Source organism: Sinohyriopsis cumingii, chromosome 8 (genome assembly GCF_028554795.1).
Source record: "Sinohyriopsis cumingii isolate HCF-2022 chromosome 8, ASM2855479v2, whole genome shotgun sequence".
Classification (NCBI taxonomy): Eukaryota; Metazoa; Mollusca; class Bivalvia; order Unionida; family Unionidae; genus Sinohyriopsis; species Sinohyriopsis cumingii.
This window is the reverse complement of record NC_142968.1, coordinates 88739551-88761455: the sequence shown is the minus strand read 5'-3', so window position 1 is coordinate 88761455 and position 21905 is coordinate 88739551. Positions and strand designations below refer to the sequence as shown.

General features: G+C 33.4%; 1 protein-coding gene across 5 annotated transcripts in view; it reads left to right on the top strand.

Moving 5' to 3' along the window:
- LOC149794098 (sodium- and chloride-dependent glycine transporter 2-like) overlaps nucleotides 1-21905 on the top strand; it is an 87540-nt gene that overhangs the window by 41664 nt on the left and 23971 nt on the right. For all 5 annotated transcript variants that reach the window (XM_089968062.1, XM_089968066.1, XM_089968064.1 and 2 more), the window contains exons 5-9: nucleotides 4146-4214; nucleotides 4783-4954; nucleotides 7339-7503; nucleotides 10450-10556; nucleotides 14596-14714. In XM_089968062.1, the coding sequence (XP_089824188.1) occupies nucleotides 4146-4214; nucleotides 4783-4954; nucleotides 7339-7503; nucleotides 10450-10556; nucleotides 14596-14714 (632 nt within the window). The remainder of the gene's footprint in view (nucleotides 1-4145; nucleotides 4215-4782; nucleotides 4955-7338; nucleotides 7504-10449; nucleotides 10557-14595; nucleotides 14715-21905) is intronic.

The following is a 21905-nucleotide window of genomic DNA, read 5'->3' as shown; positions in this document are numbered from 1 at the left end:
ATATCCACATGGACATTTTGTATCAGTCTTAGCTATGGTAACTGCATATCCACATAAACATTTTGTATCAGTCTTAGTTATAGTGGTTGCATATCCACATAGACATTTTGTATCAATCTTAGTTATGATGGCTGCATATCCACATGGACATTTTGTATCAGTCTTAGCTATGGTAACTGCATATCCACATGGACATTTTGTATCAGTCTTAGTTATAGTGGTTGCATATCCACATAGACATTTTGTATCAATCTTAGTTATGGTGGCAGCATATTCACATAGACATTTTGTATCAGTCTTAGTTATGGTGGCTGCATATCCACATGGACATTTTGTATCAGTCTTAGCTATGGTAACTGCATATTCACATAGACATTTTGTATCAGTCTTAGCTATGGTAACTGCATATCCACATAGACATTTTGTATCAATCTTAGTTATGGTGGCAGCATATCCACATAGACATTTTGTATCAGTCTTAGTTATGATGGCTGCATATCCACATGGACATTTTGTATCAGTCTTACCTATGGTAACTGCATATCCACATAGACATTTTGTATCAATCTTACTGATGGTTAGGATAATGATGTTCATATTAACCAACATATTTCATGGACTCAAAGCCACATGCCTCACGGTCTTTTTTACAATGTGATTATGGAATTCACACTAATTCCTAGAGACTGCTCTGGTTAGAGAGTCCACCTAGGATGAGGGAGGTCGTGGGTTTGATCCCCGGTTGAGTCATACCAAAGACTTATAAAAATGGTATTAACAGTTGCCTTGCTTGGCACTCAGCATTAAGAGGTTAGTGTTAGGACTGGTCAGCCTGGTGTCAGGATAATGTGACTGGGTTGGACATAATGCTACATGTCTGTGGCATGATGCCCCAGTGCTAGACATCACTATAAACTGCCACACTGCAGACATTATAGTGATATGTCTGAAAAATTGTTAAAGCTATGTTATAAAACCAAATCACATACACACACTAATTCCTCGACAAAACATGATGAAAAATCAACTTAATACTCAAACATCATGCATGATATTTTCAGATCCTACCATTGTTGTCATTAGGCCACTCTTATATTTAGGAAATTGCCCCTTTTCTTCAAATGGGTGGGAGTTTACCTCTAACTTATCAGTCCTGGAATAGATCCTATCCTCAATGTCTCAGATGCACTTTCACTCCATTGAGATACATTACTTTGCCCGAAATTGATCTATAGGGGCAAGTCTTCATTTCGTGTGATCATCCTTTTTCCGGCCCTTTGTCTGTCTGTTATAAACTGACTAGATTTTGGTCACCAGGCTGTAAGACCAAGTGATTTTATGGTATGATCTATTATGTCATGTGCATTGTCTGTTCACAGTTGTTACTTACAATTTCACAATAATCACAGTAAAGATTTGAAAGAAATCAACACGACTAAGCAGTTTCAGAATTGTTCCAGTGATGCTAGTTCACCATTAAATGTGTCCACCATTATTAAAAGGATAAAATAATTAAAAAGACTTAGGAAAAGAACATATCAGATCAATTTGAACAAAGTTGATGGATATCATCCTGGATTAAACGCCTTTCAAAATTTGTTGAAATAATGCTCATCCATCATCAAATATAGCTACCATTACAAACAGTAGAAAAAACCATAAATGCCATCTTACTGAAACCCAATCAAAAGAATGTGACTAAATTTGACCAAAAGCATCCTGACATTAAGGGCTTTCAGATTTATAGAAATTATGTTGAACTGCCTTAAGATATGGCTGCCATTATTCAAACCAAACATTTAAATGACTTTTTCACCAAATTCAGTGAATGGAATCTGTTCAGATTCTACATAAAACTTCCTGGAATGAAGGCCTTTTGATTCTTTGCAAATAATTCAATAGAAATCAATACCAGTGAAGATGATCTGACATAAAAAGACCATTATTAATTAAAATAAAAACATTACAAAAATTACTTCTCAAAATCTGTGCAACTGAATTTGACCAAGTTTGTAAAGATGATGCTAATGTAACATTAAAAGTGGACAAAATCTTTACATACACAACTTATCCCCAAAAATTGCTGAGTCTGATCAGATCAACTCTGATACTAAGATTCATGGTGTAGAATCTTTCAATATTTGACAAATGATGCAGTTCTGACATAAAATATGGAATTTGATAGAAAACTAGAGAAACTTTGGAATATTTCTTTTAATAAAGTAAGTAGTGAATAGTGATGGAATTTTTTTTTAACAAAACATCTTGCTGATCCATATTTCTTGGTCAGTTGCTCTTGCATAGGTCTGTTAGGCAGATGTCAGGCAGCTGAGCAATATGAGGCCACTTTAGCTTCTTGTTTTTGTTTGCATACCTCAAGATTATTTATATATTTTTATATTATTAATGTTTTGCACACTGTATATGTTAAGACTTGTATTAATTAACAAATATGAATACTTAAGAATATTTGTATCAGTGGTTCAATAATTCCTCATTATAAATAATCTATACAGAATACTGAAATATTGTTGAAGATATGTTAAAAAATCCAAATCACGCACACAAACACATACCATTTAGAAGATATTAGACTTCCATGTGCTATTATAAGTTGTAATTACAGGAATTCTATTGGATGGTAGGTTAAAATTATCACAGTTGTTTCTTTTTGAACTCAGTATTCCTTGACTGATAATTTGTTCTGGGTGGTTTTGCTTGCAAAGATATTGTTGTAATTCCTTGAGTCTCTGTTCCTGCGTATATTTGTCCTTTGTAATTGTTATCATCTTGATGCAGGATCAGATATAATACATAGACTTAGGGAAAAAATCACTATTCATGCAACTTCTTAAAACCAATGGGGGAAAGGTCATTCAGATTATTTGTGGTTCCTGCAATTTTGTTGTACCCAGTGCATGCTGTTTTTCCTTGCATTTCATTTTTATTAAAGCCAAAAATGGAAAATAACGGTATGTCAAATTCAGTACTGGTCATCCATTTTGCTGATGATCTCAGTCTAGTTCTGCCAAGGTAGATTTAGTGGTTGAATTCAAAGATCTGTATGATTGAGATCTGCTGCAAACGTTTTGCAGAAACTTTTGAGAGGTTCTGACTAAATCGCCACCTAGAGGGGTATAACAAATTGATCCATTGATCAGCCATAACAGAATTGTATAAAGAGTAACAAGCAGTAAGTTTGATGAATGTTGAAATGGCAGATAGCCGATTTCTGTAGAGTAAGATCATCCACAGCATGTGGATCCAGAGGCTGTGAAAAGAAAAGAAAGGAACTGAAATTCAGAGACACATGGTTGATTACATACAATCGGTTTTTAGAAAGAACACAAAATAGGAGAGATGCTATGTGTTTTCTGTCGAGAACATACAAAAGATAAACCACACAGTAATGAAAATGGTTAACCTATGTTTGAAGGCTTCAACCTTGGTTGCATACTGCCATGCATAAAATGCGATCCTACAATAGCAATATCCCAAGAACAACATGGTTGAATTGTGGAAAAATGTGTTTGGATATCATGAAGACTAGTTCTCTAATTTGTCTAAATTGGGCAAAAATGCAGCTTTTCTCTCTTTACAAAGAGCAGATTGTGAGGGGATTTAATTCATAAAACAGAATTCACACATCTTAACATCAGAAACAGTGAATAAATTGATGAATATTCAGATACAAAGGCTCATATAGACCCATTTTCAAAGGCTTTGAAGAAGCAGAGAAGAATATTTACCAGTGCAGCAAACTAAATATACTTAACTCGTGATAAAAAGGAAGAGACAATAATGACAATACTAAAAAGTATTCCATCTTAATGAAAGAAGCTTTTGATTGATTATTCAGAGAGATATTTTTGAAAGTTTTTAAAGTGAAGATTACCTGTCTAAAGATATGGATGTAATATAAGCCACTAAAATCTTTTAAAACATTCTTTCTTTCAAAACAATACAGTGAATTGAATATAGCAAAGCCTTCAAGCTTTTTTGAAAGCTAATACTTACTTTGGATAATCACTATGCCTGTATACGTAGTAAATAGGACTTAATAAGTGTGGTTGATATTGTGGGAGTGGTCTTTAGTTGTGGAGGATATAAATCTTTGTTGATATTTGAATTTCATCTTTTGTTAGGACTGGGCTGCAGCAGTCTAAACCTGATCCATTCAAGGAGTATTCTTCACCTGAAAGTCAGTTTTTTAAGTATGTGACTCTCTCATCATGTTCGTAAATAATTAAGACATGATGCACAATTTTAATATGAGAATGATAGATTTGTAAAGTTATCATCTAATCCAATGTATAGCATAGAGCATTTTCTTTTGTGATAAATCATTATTATTATTATTATTATTATTATTATTATCTGTCGATGATTAAACAGTGGGTTTAGCTTCCTTGCATCAACATACTAACAGTAAACAAGGAAGGGTGCAGCTGTAAAGTTCCATCCAGTAAAATATGCTGAATGAGACTGTGAGGTGTTCACAAATAATAATTGATGAGAAAGTTTCTAGAGAAAGCTATATAAATGACTGTTTGAACAAACATATGTGTACAGTGTTCACAGGATTTTCAGTTGTTAGGAGCATCCTGAATGACAAAATTAATTTTATAATGTTAAAAATAAATTTTTTGTACCTATATTTCCAGGGAAGTTAAAGAGTAATTTTGTAATTTAGTTATTAGATGATTCACTTACAAAACGCATTGTTTTAGCACTTGAAAAATGATCTGAAAATTGTGAGCAATTTCAGAAATTATTTTGCAGTTTTGAGTATCTCCAGCTGTCCGATAATATTGAGAATATATCTGGATTTCCCGTTTGGCAATTCAACAAAACTTTTGAAAATGTTGGAATTTCACTGACTCCGATTGCCCTGGTTATCACATGGTGTTTGATATTCCTCTTTGTGGCTTTTGGAGGCAGGATTTGTGGATGGGTATGTACAAAGGATTCTGTAAGTTATTGGCTGATGCAAAGTCCTATACTTCCATGAAATTACAAGGTCACAACGCAATATTCATGAAATTTTTTAATTTTATTGCATACTGAAGTCTAACTTTTTGATAGTTTACATTGTATAAAGTACATAATAAGCACTATTTTTGTAAGTTTCAATTTATTTAAATGAATAAAATGATCCCCCTCATTTACTTTTAAGTCCTCTCATTTTCCTCAGTAAGAAGGCAGCTCTGATAAAAGACAGTGTCATTCTACAGTATCTTTTTCAGCTCTACCAGTTATAGTTTGGAAGAGCTCAAGGGATGGTCTGTTGTCGATCCATCCATTATCACAAGCTTGTTATCACTACTCTTCCTACCGCTCTGGTGGCCTAGAGATGAGAGTGTCCGCCTTGGATGCAGGAGGTCATGGGTTCGATCCCCAGCCGAGTCATACCAAAGTCTTACAAAATGGTACTAACAGCTGCCTTGCTTGGCACTCAGCATTATGAAATTAGTGTTAGGACTGGTCGGCCTGGTGTCAAGATAATGTGACTGGGTGGGACATCATGCTACATGTCTGTGGCATGATGCCCCAGTGCTAGACATCACTATAAACTGTCACACTGCAGACATTGTAGCGATATGACTGATTTTTTTTAAAGTTACGTTAAAAATCCAAACCACCCACACACACTACTTTTCCTAAACTTCTTGGAGGATTGCATATTTATCTCGTCAGATTGGTTGTAAATGAAGATGGTGCTCCATGAACATCCAGTATAGCAACCACAACGACCATTTTGAAAATCTTGTTATCACTACTCCTCCTGAATGGATGATCATAACACAGGATTTTCACTAAAAGATTTCTTGTGATGTTTATTTGGTCCTGAATAAAAATGGTACTGATCTGTTGTCCACTATGACCACTACAGCATCCATTTTGAAAATCTTATTATCACTACTAATCCTGAATGGATGGTCATATCAGCATGGACTTTTCATTGAAAGACTTCTTATGATGTCTACATTGTCATGCATGAAAATGGTGCCAATCCTTATGGCTAATATGGATGCCGCAAGACTGATCTTGAAAATATTTTCTCTCCTCCTGAATGGACAGCTGTATCTACATGGGGTTTTCACTAAAAGACTTTTGATTATGTTTTGTTGGTAGTAAATGAAAATGGTGCCGATTGGCAGACATTATGGCCACTGCAGCAGTCATCTTGATAAGTTTGTTATCACTGCTTCTCCTGCAAGGATCTCTTCTCAACATGAGTTTTTTTACAATCAGACTTTTTATCGTGTCTGCATGGTCATATATGAAAATGGTGCCAATTTGATGTTTGTAATGGCCACCACAGTTTTATTATTGCTACTTCTGAAAAGAAAGTCATAGCTTGAAAATATTGATATATCTACTCCTCTCAAAATGGATGGCCTCATCAACATGGTGTTTTCACCAATTAATTTCATATGATACTGAGTTGGTCCTAAATGAAAATGATGCAAGTCATACATCCAATTTGGCTGCCACAATTACTGTCTTAGAAATCTTGACACAGAATTCTACCTGTGAACGGATCACTATTATGACATGGGGTTTTCACCAAAAGACTTAATGAGATCTACTTTTTCTTAAATGAAAATAGTGCTAAGCAGACATCTAATATGTGTACTACAGCAGCTGATTTGAAAATCTTATTATGGCCAAAGAATATCTTAGATGGTTTCAACACTTGACTGTTTGAAGGAAGAAATGGTATCTTGAATTGCTGTAAATTATTTTTGGTTAGTAGAATGTCAGTCCCTCTGACTGTGATTATTTGTTCTATCTATATTTTCTGTTTCTTTTTGTGAGTTTCTTGAAAAATGAGGTAAAGACAAAGAGATGATATTTCTGCCAGAAAATTCAAGAGCTCATTTTGTGGTGACAGTGTTTTTTCAAGAGAAGTGAGAGTTCTACCTGGGAATCATTTTGGCAGGGGGGGGGCAACTCTGTGGTTCATTTTGTGAATATTTGAAAAGTACGACATATATGATAGGAGTAGCATTTGAAAAAGAAGAGACTTTTTTAATGTAGACATTTGTTGATATTAGATCCAGCCTAATCTGCCAGAATGTTACATTCTGAATGAAAGGACTTAGAAACAGCTGATGCAGTTTGGTGAAATTTGGCCTTTGCTTTGAGATGCAAGATTAAAAAATTTTAAAATTATTTATTACCATATATACCATGTAATTTGGGTCAAACAATGAAGATCCTGATTTGCAACTATTTGTTAAATGATCTTGATTTCAATGATGATAGAATGTTAATGGTTCCCCTGTGGACATTGATATTGACAAGTTTGTTTCATTTTGTTACCTTGTACAGATATTGTTTATCCTTGGTCCTGGTTTTCTGAGCCTGATGTTTGTTGTGATGGGTTATGGGTACGCCAATCTGGACCGAGGACCAACCAACTCATTCTTGGAGCAGCTGTATAGTTTGAATGTGGAGCAGCTCACCGATTTTTCAGACACAACAGACCTTATAACAGTGAGTTTAGATATTAACATCAAGAGTCGCTTGTTTTATCCCCCTTGCCATTATTAAGATATATGGACACATTGAGGGGTGCAAAATGGCAGTATTTTAGGTGTGCCTGCTAAAGGTAAAGAACTTTAATTTCTCAGAGAGTATGTCTATTGTATATTGCACCTGTTTTTCTATAACTTGCACACAGTGGGATAAAAAAGACATAACACCATCATAAGTACAAGTTATTGAGGCACTTCATCCTCATGCTTTTACCAATCTTCAAATATTAATGTAATTGGATTATGTACATTATGCAGAAAGAACCTTTTTTTATATTTTTAAAATTTACGTTTATACAAATTCGCATAACCAGTCACATTGCTATCAAATTCTTCCACCATACCCTGCAAATGTAAGCATCCTGTTATAGGTTTTTGCTCATGCTATAACTGGTAAGCATCTGTTATACGAGTGGGTACTTGCTGGGGCAAGGGGAGTTAATATGTAAGAGTTACTTCCCTTTACATGCTATTTGGTTGAAAAGAATTTTGTTTCACCTTTTCTGCAGGCAGGATTTAGGGGTACTAGAGGTTATTTCATAATGTTAATGTAATTGGGTAAGTTTTTTTCAGAGGAACAATGTTCTTTTGCATACCCAGCCCCAGCTAAATAGAACAAATTGCCCATAGATCTTAGACATAAGTACCCTGTGATCTCATTCAGGAGTGCTCCTAAAACTTTAACAGGAAAAACAGAATTTAAAGACTTAATAATGTTTACTCCCTTATTTATTGTCGGCATGTTTTTGTTTTGTAATTTTATGTTGTTTGCTTTTGTAATCTTGTCATATGTTTTGATGTTTTATCTAATTATTTTAAGCACTTATAGCTTCTAGAGATTAGGCACTGTACTAAATCCATATTATTATTAATTTTATTATTATCATTATTATTATTATTATCATTATTATTATTATTATTACTGCAGTATCATCAGTTTTCATGGGGAACCAGTTTTCATGGTATTCATTGTTTTTCCGAACCACGAATTTGAATCCCCAATGAAAAATGAGCCACGTAGGATGATGCCCCCCCCCCTTCCATTTTCTTACAGTGTTTCATTCATATAGATCAACACAGCTATTAGCATTTGATAAATCAAGGTCAGTACTGTAATCTGGTAACTAAATATTAGTTTTTACATGTATTTGTTTCAGTTTTTTTATTTTAACCTTTTGAAACAAGAATTACACATCTTTTTATATTGTTTCAATGCACACGTTCAGCAAGGTATCCGATAGCTGTAATTTTAAACTCAATACCTGAAGTTGATATGTGAGGTAAGTAAGGATAGAGAGAAAATAGAGAAAAAGCATAAGCATTCAAACAATAGTAATACTGAAAATGAAAGAAAAAACAAAACAAAATAATACAAAATAACAGTATATGAAAATTAAATTTAATACTTTTTCAAATTGATCCTTCATTTGAGTACAACTATTGTTGAAACATTTAAATCTTTCTGAAAGCACATTTAATTTTATCCAAGCATTTTTAATCCAAAAGAACAACAATCCTGAAAAAATATTTTAACTATATCTTGAAACACTGTTATTAATGAAACTCTATGTATATGCACTAATTACAGCTGAGTATTAAAGCTCGCACTTCAAGATTTTTGGACAAAACCACCGTATCACCATCGTGTCAGTGAAGTCTCATTTTACTCACAAATGCTTCTCAGGTAAATAATCCCCAAATTGCTGCCTGGTAAGCAAGCGCCTGCGCCGTGTTTGCAGCTTCTGATGGGTGAGGAAGTCCAGGAACAGGGTTGGGGTCTAAGTTGAATTTTACCACTCTTAAGCCACTGTGTTAATGCCATGATCGTCAGAAAGTATTGATGGTGAAACTTGATGGACAGTGGTTTAAGTAAGAAATCATTCATATGTACTTTAATAACCGATTGGCCTAGTGTTGTTGATTGCGTCTTCTTCCTTTGATGTTGAGCACTCATATGAAAAAAGTCAAAAGTGATTAATCTTGACAGGTGTTTTATTTGTGCGCATAGAGATGGAAGTATTGTTTTAGTGTTGTTGGCTTCGACTGATGTTATTCACTTGGTTGGATACATGGTATAAGTATTGAACTTGCCCGGTCTTTGATTTGTGCTCATACAGGTGTTAGTGTTATTTTAAACATTAAAGTGACAGCTGTTTGCATCGGCATAGTTTTATTTTTTTGTATTTTTTAGTTTGGGTATTTGTAGAGGTTAAACCATGAAATTAAATACCTACTAATATGCAAACTTTGACAGGTAAAACCATGAATTTAAGTATCCACGAAAATGCCTTATTTTACAGAACCACAAAAATTGAGCCCAAAGAAAATAAATGTTACTACAGTATTATTATTTTTATTATTATTATTATTATTATTATTATTATTTTTATATAAACACACCAGTCAAATGAATGTAAGTCAACCCATTTTTGTCAGTGTCACTTGACAATATAATTTGAAATATCTTTGGCAGAAAAGTTATAAATTAGGACCCATTGATATGTATTTGGAGAAATAAAAATAGAAATTCACAAATCCTTACCATAGAGACATTTGTTGGTACTTTAAACTTAATTCTATCTCATTTGTATACCAGGTTTTATTCTTAAATAATTACATAAATTTCCTTCCAATTAGTCAACTTTATTGATTTTTTGTGACTAGTGTACAAATCTGTGTTTTTAGCAATTAGAGTGTCAGACCGATTTCTTTCTTTTAATTATTATTTTTTAAAAAACTAATTCCTTTTTCTTTTTACAAAAAATAGAATTACAAATCCTTGAACAGACTGAATTGACAAAAAGACTGCTAGTTTTAAGTTCATTAGCAGATAGTGATACAGCTGACTTTAATTGACAGGTCAAAGAAGTTACAGAAATACTTGCTGTTTGGTTTATTGTTCCAGAGTTGGACTGAGGGTTTTGTATTGGTGATGCACTCACTTCCTGTCTGGACAGCCATTCTTCCCACAATGGGCAAGATGACAGGAACAGGGAAGATCAGCAGGAATGTGTAAGTAAGCCCAGAACCATCACATATAATCTTGTCATTGCAGCTCTCCCTAAATGGAAACTTGTATCACCATGGAGTTTTCAACAGAAGAGTAATGATGATATCTAGTTGGTCCTGAATACAAATGTTGACAATCTGACATCCAATATGGCCACCATTGCAGCCATCTTCAAAAATTGTAATCACTACTTCACAATTGATGGTCATATCAACATAGGGTTTTCTCCAGAAGACTTTTTGTGATATCTAGTTGATCCTAAATGATAAATGGTGCCTTTAGACATCCAAGTATGGCTGCCACAATGAAAATATTGAAAATCTTGTCTCATATTGGAATTGGATTTTTATCAAAAGTATTCTAATGCTGTCTAGTTTGTCCTAAAATGAAAATTGTACCAATCTTAAATCCAGTATGACTGCATCAATGGCTAATTTGGACATCTCCTTGTTCAAGAATATTCGAGATGGTTCAGCACTCAACAGTTAAAAAGAAGAAATGGTTTTAGTTTGAATCGCTGGCAATTCTTTTTTTACAGTAGAGCATGAATTCCTTCATGGGACTCTTGTTTTATTTAATGTAACTGGTGATGATATTCGACAGGGCTTAGTCTACCAGTAACTGGTGATGATATTCAACAGAGCTTAGTCTACCAGTAACTGGTGATGATATTTGACAAAGCTTAGTCTTCCAATAACTTTCTTTTTGAAGATGATTATATTATTTTATTTTATTTTATTCAATATGGAATTTCTAGTCATTTCCTATATGCTTATATGAATAGATAAGTAATTCTTGATTATACAGTGTTGCTTCTTTTATCACATGTACTGATGTCACCTTGGGAATTGAAAACATGTTTTGAGTCTCAGAAACCAACCCCCCCCCCCATTTTGTTTGGGAATTTGGTATGGTTGTGCACCAGTAGTTTGATTTTGTCAAATTTGTGTACAAGTGTAGCAGACTCACAGTTTGAATATAGTGAATGGGAAGTGAACTGTGTGCAAGGTTTAGCATTGGTATTATAATAAAGATCAGTTGCTGATTCTGAAGCTTAAAAACAATCACACCATGAAGTATCTATCTTTTATATAGCTGTGAAAATAATGCCTTCCCTATGATTTTTGCTTTTGTTTTGTGCCTGTCTTTTCATTTGAAAAGGTGGGATACATGGTATCCACATTTCCGTCTGTCTGATGTCTGTGCATCCTTCTGTCACACTTTAGTTTCTGCACTTTAGAGCCAGTTGTGATTAAGGAATAAAACTTGAAATACTTCATTTGTAGAATATGTGTCTAGTACGATATTGAGGTTCTATCTTCATATTTAACATTTTTAATCATCCTTTTCCTTGTGCTTATGTTAATGTTGTTTGAGATTAAGAGATAAAACTTGGTATACTTGTACATCGTCACCTGAAGGTGTGTAATCTACTATGTTGGGTCCTATATCTTAGGTCAAAGTGTTGGGTCGATATTTTTTGTTTTATCAAACTCCTCCTTCCACTCCAGAACTTTAAGGCCATTTGAGAAACCTGGTATTATTTAGCATCATCTTTACAAGGTGTTTCATGTACATGTTGGAGGTGCTGTCTTGAAGGTCAAAGTCAATGAATTTGGGTATTTTTTTGTAGTTTGCATAGATTGCTTACTTGCCAACATTCTAAAAGAACACATAACAGGAAATAAAGTTTTTTTAGTTTACTATATTACTTACCTGTTTGAAGTAGAGACAAGATATTGTAGTGCCACTGTCTTTGGTATATGCACATATAAAATTGTATACATATGCACAGCCTGGCTGAAGCTTAACCATTCTTTCTTTCTTGGGTCTGCGCAACAGAATGGAGTCAATTTTACTACCCGTGGAGGGATACAAGGGGACAAATTTATATGTACATTATTTGTTCAATTTTGGTTAACGGTCTTGCACCCTGTTTGCATACTGTTAGACTTTGATTCATGACACTTGATGATTGTATGCATGCTGTTATATCTGGAATTATGACACTTGATGATTGTATGCATTCTGTTCTATCCTGAATCATGAGATTTGATTTAGTGGTTTAAGCCTATTTCTTAAGGACAGTTTTTCATGTCAGAATCGTCAAACTCTGTTTGTACCCCACCTATAAAACACAAGAAGGACACTGTGTCTTACCTTTCATGTTTTAGTAGCTTGGGTTACATTTTTGTGTTTAACTCATAGGTTTGTTTTTCACTCTTTACACATGCTGTTACACCTGGACTCGTGAAACTTGGCAAGAGAATGACTGTGGATTAGAACGATACCATCATCATAGAAGTAGGTCATTGTTACAATATTTCATGCTTTACTGACTGATTAAATTTTGGTTTTTTTAATAAAGATTTTGAAGCTCTGTTCAGACTGGAATAATTATACTTGTTGATTGTATGCTTGATTATTAGTAGCACACCTGTGCATCAAAAGAAGATCACTGTGACATACATTTGATAATTTTCATTTATAGATTTTTTTGCATGCTATGTACATACTATCCCAGCCATCATTATGCAACTTGGCATGGGGATGCATCTTGATAGATGCTCCTCCCTGATTGCAGAAGTAAGTCATTATGGCCCATATTTTGTGCTTCATAGACATGGGTTAAATATTGGTTATTCATTTCTCAGGCACTGTTTGTGCTAGAATCATGAAATTGATGATGCTGTGAATCTTTGTAAGTTTCATATCTTTAAAAGAAAAGATGTCTGTGTGACCTATATTTCATGTTTTAGTGGTTTTGTTCATTTAAAGTTCATATACCTGGTACTGTTCCAGTTGTGGATGAATCTCGGTTAGTAATATATCCTTGAAGCCATAGAAGATCACTGTGACCTAAATTTAATGTTATGCTGACACATATTTAGTCTTAGTCTACACAAATTATTTGTTCTGATCAGTGCAATTAGTGACTGGAATAAATATTAATATTTAATGGTAAACTCCATAATAATGAATATATATTGTATATTGCATTTGTTTAAACTCAATAATAATGAATATATATTATATATTGCATTGATTTAAACTCAATAATAATGAATATATATTGCATATTGCATTGGTTTAAACTCAATAATAATGAATATATATTATATATTGCATTGGTTTAAACTCCATAATAATGAATATATATTGCATATTGCATTGGTTTAAACTACATAATAATGAATATATATTATACATTGCATTGGTTTAAACTCCATAATAATGAATATATATTGCATATTGCATTGGTTTAAACTACATAATAATGAATATATATTGTCTATTGCATTGGGTTAAATTCCATATTTATGAATATGTATTTTATATTGCACTGGGTTCAACTCCATAACAGTGAATATGTATTGTATATTGCATTGGTTTAAACTCCATAATAATGAATATATATTTTACATTGTGTTAGGTTACCCTCAACAGGTTAAATGTATGTTGAACATGTGAGTGAGTAGGGAGTAAATGACAAGACTGCATGCATTTAATATGAGGCTACAGCTGTAGTGGCTAATCAAGGTAGTTACTGGTGAATGAACTATATTATTGCTCATGCAAGCTGTCACACCAAGATAAATAAAATTCACCCATCAAATCTGGCTTTTAGGGCTGGACAATATAAAAAGATTATGAAGCCAATTTTAAGAACAACAATTTGAAGAACAAAAAATAGGAAAAGAAATATACTTCTTTTTTTAGCAACTTATTATATTATGTCTGTGATTGTCTATTTTCTGCCTGCTGATCCATGTTTACAGTGGTTACTGGAGACTACTAAAAGCTTGACAGGAGCATATGTTGTACTTGTTTACTACGTTCTGATTTTGAAAGTTTTCACACAGTATGATATCTCAGTTTTTCATCGTGGGCAGTCATTATATATTACATCAGTAAAAGTTACAAATTGAGTTTGCTGTCTTACGTAAGAGATTGAAAGTGATTAGTATTCTATTTCATGTTGTATTGCATAATGAATTGGTGAAGCTTAGTGTTTTTAAAAATTATATTTCTTTCTTTTAGCTCCTGGTTGATTGTGGTCCTGGTGTATGCAGTCTCACTCCAGCTTCCACAGCTCACTATGGCTCCATATATGGGCAACCTCAGGGAGATGTCACCTCATATGCACTACAAAAACAGAAGTAAGATTCTTACAGTTAACAGCTTTGTACCATGATGAAAGTCAGATGAGAATTTTCTAGCTTTGGATAGGGATATTTGTTGCTGAATCCTGTTAATCATGTGTTACTACTCTGTGTTGTGAATTCAGCTCGTACTCTTAAGAAGCCTCAAAAATACCATTACGTTTGTGCATCTTTTTTAGTTTGGGGATTTGCAGGAGTTATATCATTGCAGGTAAATATACTCTTGGTTTTCTTGCTGAAATTTGCTTTATCATACACAAATATTGTGAACCTCAGTTGTTTACTTTGTTCTGAGTTAAGAAAACTGGTGACATCTTTATTATCCAGTGGTCATTAGTTCCTAATCAGTTTTTCACCTTCATTGCATTTCATTCGCAGTAAATTATAATTTATTATCTCCATTCCAATGAAGTTGGTAGGGGATGTAACATTTTGCATATTTGTGTGTTTATTTCTTCCATCCTTCCATCCATCCTTCCTTCATTTAATTTGTTAATTACCCTCTCAATATTATGTTTCTCCCTTCCATTTCTCAGAGGCTATTTTACTACGCTTATGATAATTGGTATTTGGAAGTATCACACAAGAGTGACCAAAACTTGATCACTTTGACCTGGGGAGAGTGCTAACTTTTGTACATACATGTACCTTAGTGCATTCTTAGTTAAGTTTTTGCATTTGATTTGGGTTGTTAACACCATGTATCATAGTGTTAATCCTGCACTCAAGAACTTGCACCCTGTACAGATATTATTAAACTGGGAATCATGATACTTGCACCCTGTACAGATATTATTAAACTGGGAATTATGATACTTGCACCCTGTATAGATGCCATTAATCTGGAAATTATAATAATTACACCCTGTATAGATATCGTTAAACCAGGAATCATGATACTTGTACCATGTATAGATACCATTAATCTGGGAATTATGATAATTGCACCATGTATAGATAACATTAATCTGGGAATTATGATAATTGTACCATGTATAGATATCGCTAAACCAGGAATCATGATACTTGCACCCTGTATAGATGCCATTGATCTGGGAATCATGATACATGCACCATGTATAGATACCATTAATCTGGGAATTATGATAATTACACCCTGTATAGATATCATTAAACCAGGAATCATGATACTTGTACCATGTATAGATGCCATTAATCTGGGAATTATGATACTTGCACCATGTATAGATAACATTAATCTGGGAATTATGATAATTGCACCATGTATAGATATCGTTAAACCAGGAATCATGATACTTGCACCATGTATAGATACCATTAATCTGGAAATTATGATAATTGCACCATGTATAGATATCGTTAAACCAGGAATCATGATACTTGCACCATGTATAGCACATGTGTCAAACTCAAGGCCCGCGGACCACATCAGCCCCGGCGTACAATTATATCCGGCCCGAGAGAGAATTTTAGGCAAAAATATTTTTTAATGGCCCTGCGATATAAAGTGCAAATTAAATTCCCTAATTAGCAGCCTTGCCAAACATCCTGCTCTGACAAATTGGCATAAGAGCGAAAATGGGTATGTCAATGATTTTTTATTATTAAAACTTTTTTCTGTTTTAATTTATATTAATGTTTAAAAAAGGTTTAATTTTCCACTTATTGAATGTTTATCCTGTTCGGCCCGCAACCTTACTTGTGATTTGAGTTTTGGCCCGCTGAGCGATTGAGTTTGACACCCCTGATGTATAGATACCATTAATCTGGGAATCATGATACTTGCACCATGTATAGATAACATTAATCTGGGAATTATGATAATTGCACCATGTATAGATGCCATTAATCTGGGAATTATGATAATGCACCATGTATAGATACCATTAATCTGGGAATCATGATACTTGCACCATGTATAGATAACATTAATCTGGGAATTATGATAATTGCACCATGTATAGATACCATTAATCTGGGAATTATGATAATGCACCATGTATAGATACCATTAATCTGGGAATCATGATACTTGCACCATGTATAGATACCATTAATCTGTTAATTATGATAATTGCACCATGTATAGATATCGTTAAACCAGGAATCATGATACTTGCACCATGTATATATACCATTAATCTGGGAATTATGATAATGCACCATGTATAGATATCGTTAAACCAGGAATCATGATACTTGCACCATGTATAGATACCATTAATCTGGGAATCATGATACTTGCACCGTGTATAGATACCATTAATCTGGGAATTATGATAATTGCACCATGTATAGATATTGTTAAACCAGGAATCATGATACTTGCACCATGTATAGATACCATTAATCTGGGAATCATGATACTTGCACCGTGTATAGATACCATTTATCTGGGAATTATGATAATTGCACCATGTATAGATATTGTTAAACCAGGAATCATGATACTTGTACCATGTATAGATACCATTAATCTGGGAATTATGATACTTGCACCATGTATAGATATCGTTAAACCAGGAATCATGATACTTGCACCATGTATAGATATTGTTAAACCAGGAATAACAATACTTGCACCATATATAGATATCGTTAAACCTGGAATCATGAAACTTGGTTAAGGCATGCATTTTGTTAAGTAATACATACTGATTAAAAAATAGGTAATTGTGATCCATATTTCATGCTATTGTATCTTTAGTTAGCCTGTTGTATGACCTCATCTGTTATGCATCATGCTACATGCATTATGTAGTTTCATCAACAATTCTTTATTAATGCTCTCCAGTCTATATTTCATGATCAAATTTTTAAAATTTGGAATATGGGTTTATGTAGTCAAAATCTCAAACAAATTTGATAATGAGTGAGATCCAAGCATGATATCATCAAAATCTCACACAAGTTTGATAGTAAGTGCAATCCATGTATGAGGTCATCAAAATCTCAAACTAGTTTGATAATGAGTGAGATCCAAGCATGATATCATCAAAATCTCACACAAGTTTGATAGTAAGTGCAATCCATGTATGAGGTCATCAAAATCTCAAACAAGTTTGATAATGAGTGAGATCCAAGCATGATATCATCAAAATCTCACACAAGTTTGATAATAAGTGCAATCCATGCATGAGGTCATCAAAGTCTTAAACAAGTTTGATAATGAGTGAGATGCATGCATTATTATGAGGCGATCTTGCATCTGATTGGTTAACCTAGTTACCTCTCTGGAGGCTATACTTCTGACATGATTTTGATAAAACTCTGAATATTTTCTAAGATCATCAAGATCTCAGATTATTTTCATGATCTGTGATATCCACAAAAATTCAAATGAGGTGATCTTGCATCTGACTGGTTAACCTAGTTACCTCTCTGGAGGCTATACTTCTGACTTGATTTTGATAAAACTCTGAATATTTGCTTATATCATCAAGATCTTGCATCTTATCAGCAGAGCTTGTTATCACTCTGATCTGCTTTTACAATAAAAATTTAGATATCTGAATAGTTTGATAATGAACAAGGTCCATGTATATTAATGAAATACTATTGCATCTGGTTGGCTGAGTTATTGACCACTCTGGAGGCCATCCTTTGTCTTCAAATACATTACCAAATCATAATACCTTAGGACTGCTCCAGTGGCCTAGTGTTTAGAACGTCTGCCTTGGATGCATGACAGGATGTCGTGGGTTCGATCCCCAGCCAAGTCTTACCAAAGACTTATAAAAATGATACATACAGCTACCTTGCTAGGCACTCAGCATTAAGAGGTTATTATTAGGACTGGTTGGCTACGTCAGTTTTGAATCCCAACTTTTAAAATACATGTTTTCCAACATAACATATTTTATTACATCTTATTAAAAACTGGAAAAAATCAACTGCCTTGCTGAGACAGTCTTGTTACCGTAAGCAAAATACAAGACTGGTGAATGCCACCTTGAAACAAATATGAAAATTTTTGCAATTTTTTTCTTATTTTCATATCATTATGTATGATGTTCTAAACAAATTGGTATATTAACACAGATTGTATGCATAAAAATAAGCAAATTATGCTTATTTTGCTATTGCTTACACAATATACCTTGAGGTAGTATGTGTGTAATGACCTTAATTATGGGAAAATTTGACATCTTATAATACATTGGTGAAGTCAACTTAAATTTAAAACCTTTGCATTAAGTGAAAGAAATATATAGTGAAATTGTTAAGTATTTGTATTGAAATTAAGAAATAAATGATGACAAAGCAAATACACTTTCATCCATGGTAAACAATAACCAAATATTTTAATCTGTGGCCTTTGACCTCCATGAACCTCATCTGTTTCATCCATTTTCAAACTGTAAAATTTATCGGTGACATCTGAGGAACAGTTGTGGAAAATTTCATATTATGTCTTTCAGCATAACAATGGATCCTATGTTGATGACAAAATGTACTGTGCATTTTTAAAATATCTCACTTTTCTTCATAAAATTGGGGGTGGGCTGGGCTTGTGTAGGACTCTGACACTAATAAATATTGTTCATTGGGGGGGGGGGAAATACAGGAGAATTTTTCACAAGTACTGTTTTGATGCTTGCATCTTAAATGTTTCAGCCATACAGACAAAATTAATTCATATATTAACACTTATATGTTCCTTAAGGGGGCACTCTACAGATATTATGAACTTGTGAGAAAGTGGTGAGTCTATGGTGAAGTTGTTTACGTTTGCAACATGCACAGTGGAGAGAATGTTGGTATACCTCTATGTTAGTTTCATGTACTGTGGCTGAAATTTCTTTGGATAATGTACTTGTGGAAATTGTAAATCTAAGCACACAGCTAACTAAAATGACTGCTCCCTTGCACTCCAAACATCAGTCTGAATTAGTCTAAAGTACACTATCTTTACAGTAAAAACTTGCTTTTAGTGGACTCATGGGACTGATGTATTCAGTCTGTGGTGAGTAGGTGTCCGCTGATCCAAAAATGTAATATTACAAAGGTCAGTGAAATGCATCAAAGGTTGAACCATCCTTTTATTGAACTGAAAAGCCTAACAAATTGTCTGTACTCATATATCTCTCATAAATTATAATTTGTTTAGGCCTTTAAGGATGATTTAATGATCATCAAAGATGGTAGGATTTTTGAAAATGTGATGCAAGTCCTAGATACTATACTGTTTAATGAAGGTGCTCAAAGGAGCCATTGGTGGCCAAGTGGTCTTAAGTGCTTGCCTTTGCAGATCACTCCGATCTCACCTCTGTCAGTGTGGGTTTGAGTCTTAGCTTGATCACTGTAGGTATGCGAGAAAGCTTGCCAGTAGCTTCCGATGGGTCAGTGGTTCTTCTCGTGGTTGTTCCGGGTTCTTCCTTCATCACACATACTGGCTGTCAAGTATTGCCTATAATGTGTTGAAAAAATGGCACTAAACCCCATAACACCAAAACCATTAAACTGCTTAAAGTGGGTTATCTAGCTTTGGTCCAGTCCATCCTTACTGCCATACATCCTAGGTAACATGTTAACATGATTATACACAAAAACACTTGACAGAGATAATTTAAATTTTGTAAGCATGTATCTTTCCATACATAGATGATCTAATCAGATTTGCACTTTCTTTGGTTTATTCATTCTTTTATAAAATTTAGTTTAATTTTAGGACTTGTACTTTTTTATTTTTAGAATTATAAAGTGTGTGTAAATATCTTCACATTGTTTACATTTAAACATGCCACTTAAAATGAAAATGACATGGCATTTTCTGGTAAGAACTATTTAAATGAAATTGACATTGTATTAACACATAATAACAGTATGCCATTTAATATGAAACTGACACGATATTAACTGATAATATAACAGTATGCCATTTAAAATGAAACTGACATAGTATTAACTGGCAATAACAGTATCTGCATGCCATGTAAAATGAAACTGAAGATATAAAAATGGGTAATAATTGTATGTCATATAAAATGAAACTGATGATATAAAAATGGGTAATAACTGTATGTTGTATAAAATGAAACTGATATAAAAACGGGTAATAACTCTATGTCATATAAAATGAAACTGATATAAAAACGGGTAATAACTCTATGTCATATAAAATGAAACTGATGATATAAAAACGGGTAATAACTATATGTCATATAAAATGAAACTGATGATATAAAATGACAATTAACCGTATGTCATTTAAAATAAAAACTGGCTTGTTTTAAACTGGTAATAAATGTATGCCATATAAATGAAATTGAAGTAGTATTAACTGGTAATAACTATGCCATTTAACTGACATTTAACTGTATGTCATTTAAAATAAAAACTGGCATGTTTTAAACTGGTAATAAATGTATGCTATATAAATGAAATTGATATAGTATTAACTGGTAATAGCTACACCATTTAAAATGAAACTGACATGGTATTAACTGGTAATAACTGTGTGCCATTTAAAATGAAACTGATATGGTGTTAACTGGTAATAACTGTATGCTATTGAAAATAAAACTGATGATATAAACTGGCAATTACTGTATGCCATTTTAAACAAAACTGATATAAAAACTGGTAATAACCGTATGCCATTTAAAATGCAACAGACATAAACTGGTGATAACTGCATGCCATTTAAAATGCAATGGACAGAAACTGGTGATAACTGCATGCCATATAAAATGCAATGAACATAAACTGGTGATAACTGCATGCCATTTAAAATGCAATGGACATAAACTGGTGATAACTGCATGTCATTTAAAATGCAATGGACATAAATTGGTAATAACCATATGTCATTTAAAATGCAACAGACATAAACTAGTAATAACTGTATGTTGTTTAAAATGCAATGGACATAAACTGGTAATAACTGTATGCCATTTAAAATGCTATGGACATAAACTGGTAATAACTGTATGTTGTTTAAAATGCAATGGACATAAACTGGTAATAACTGTATGCCATTAAAAATGCTATGGACATAAACTGGTAATAACTGTATGTTGTTTAAAATGCTATGGACATAAACTGGTAATAACTGTATGCCATTTAAAATGCAATGGACATAAACTGGTAATAACTGTATGCCATTTAAAATGCAATGGACATAAACTGGTAATAACTGTATGCCATTTAAAATGCTATGGACATAAACTGGTAATAACTGTATGTTGTTTAAAATGCTATGGA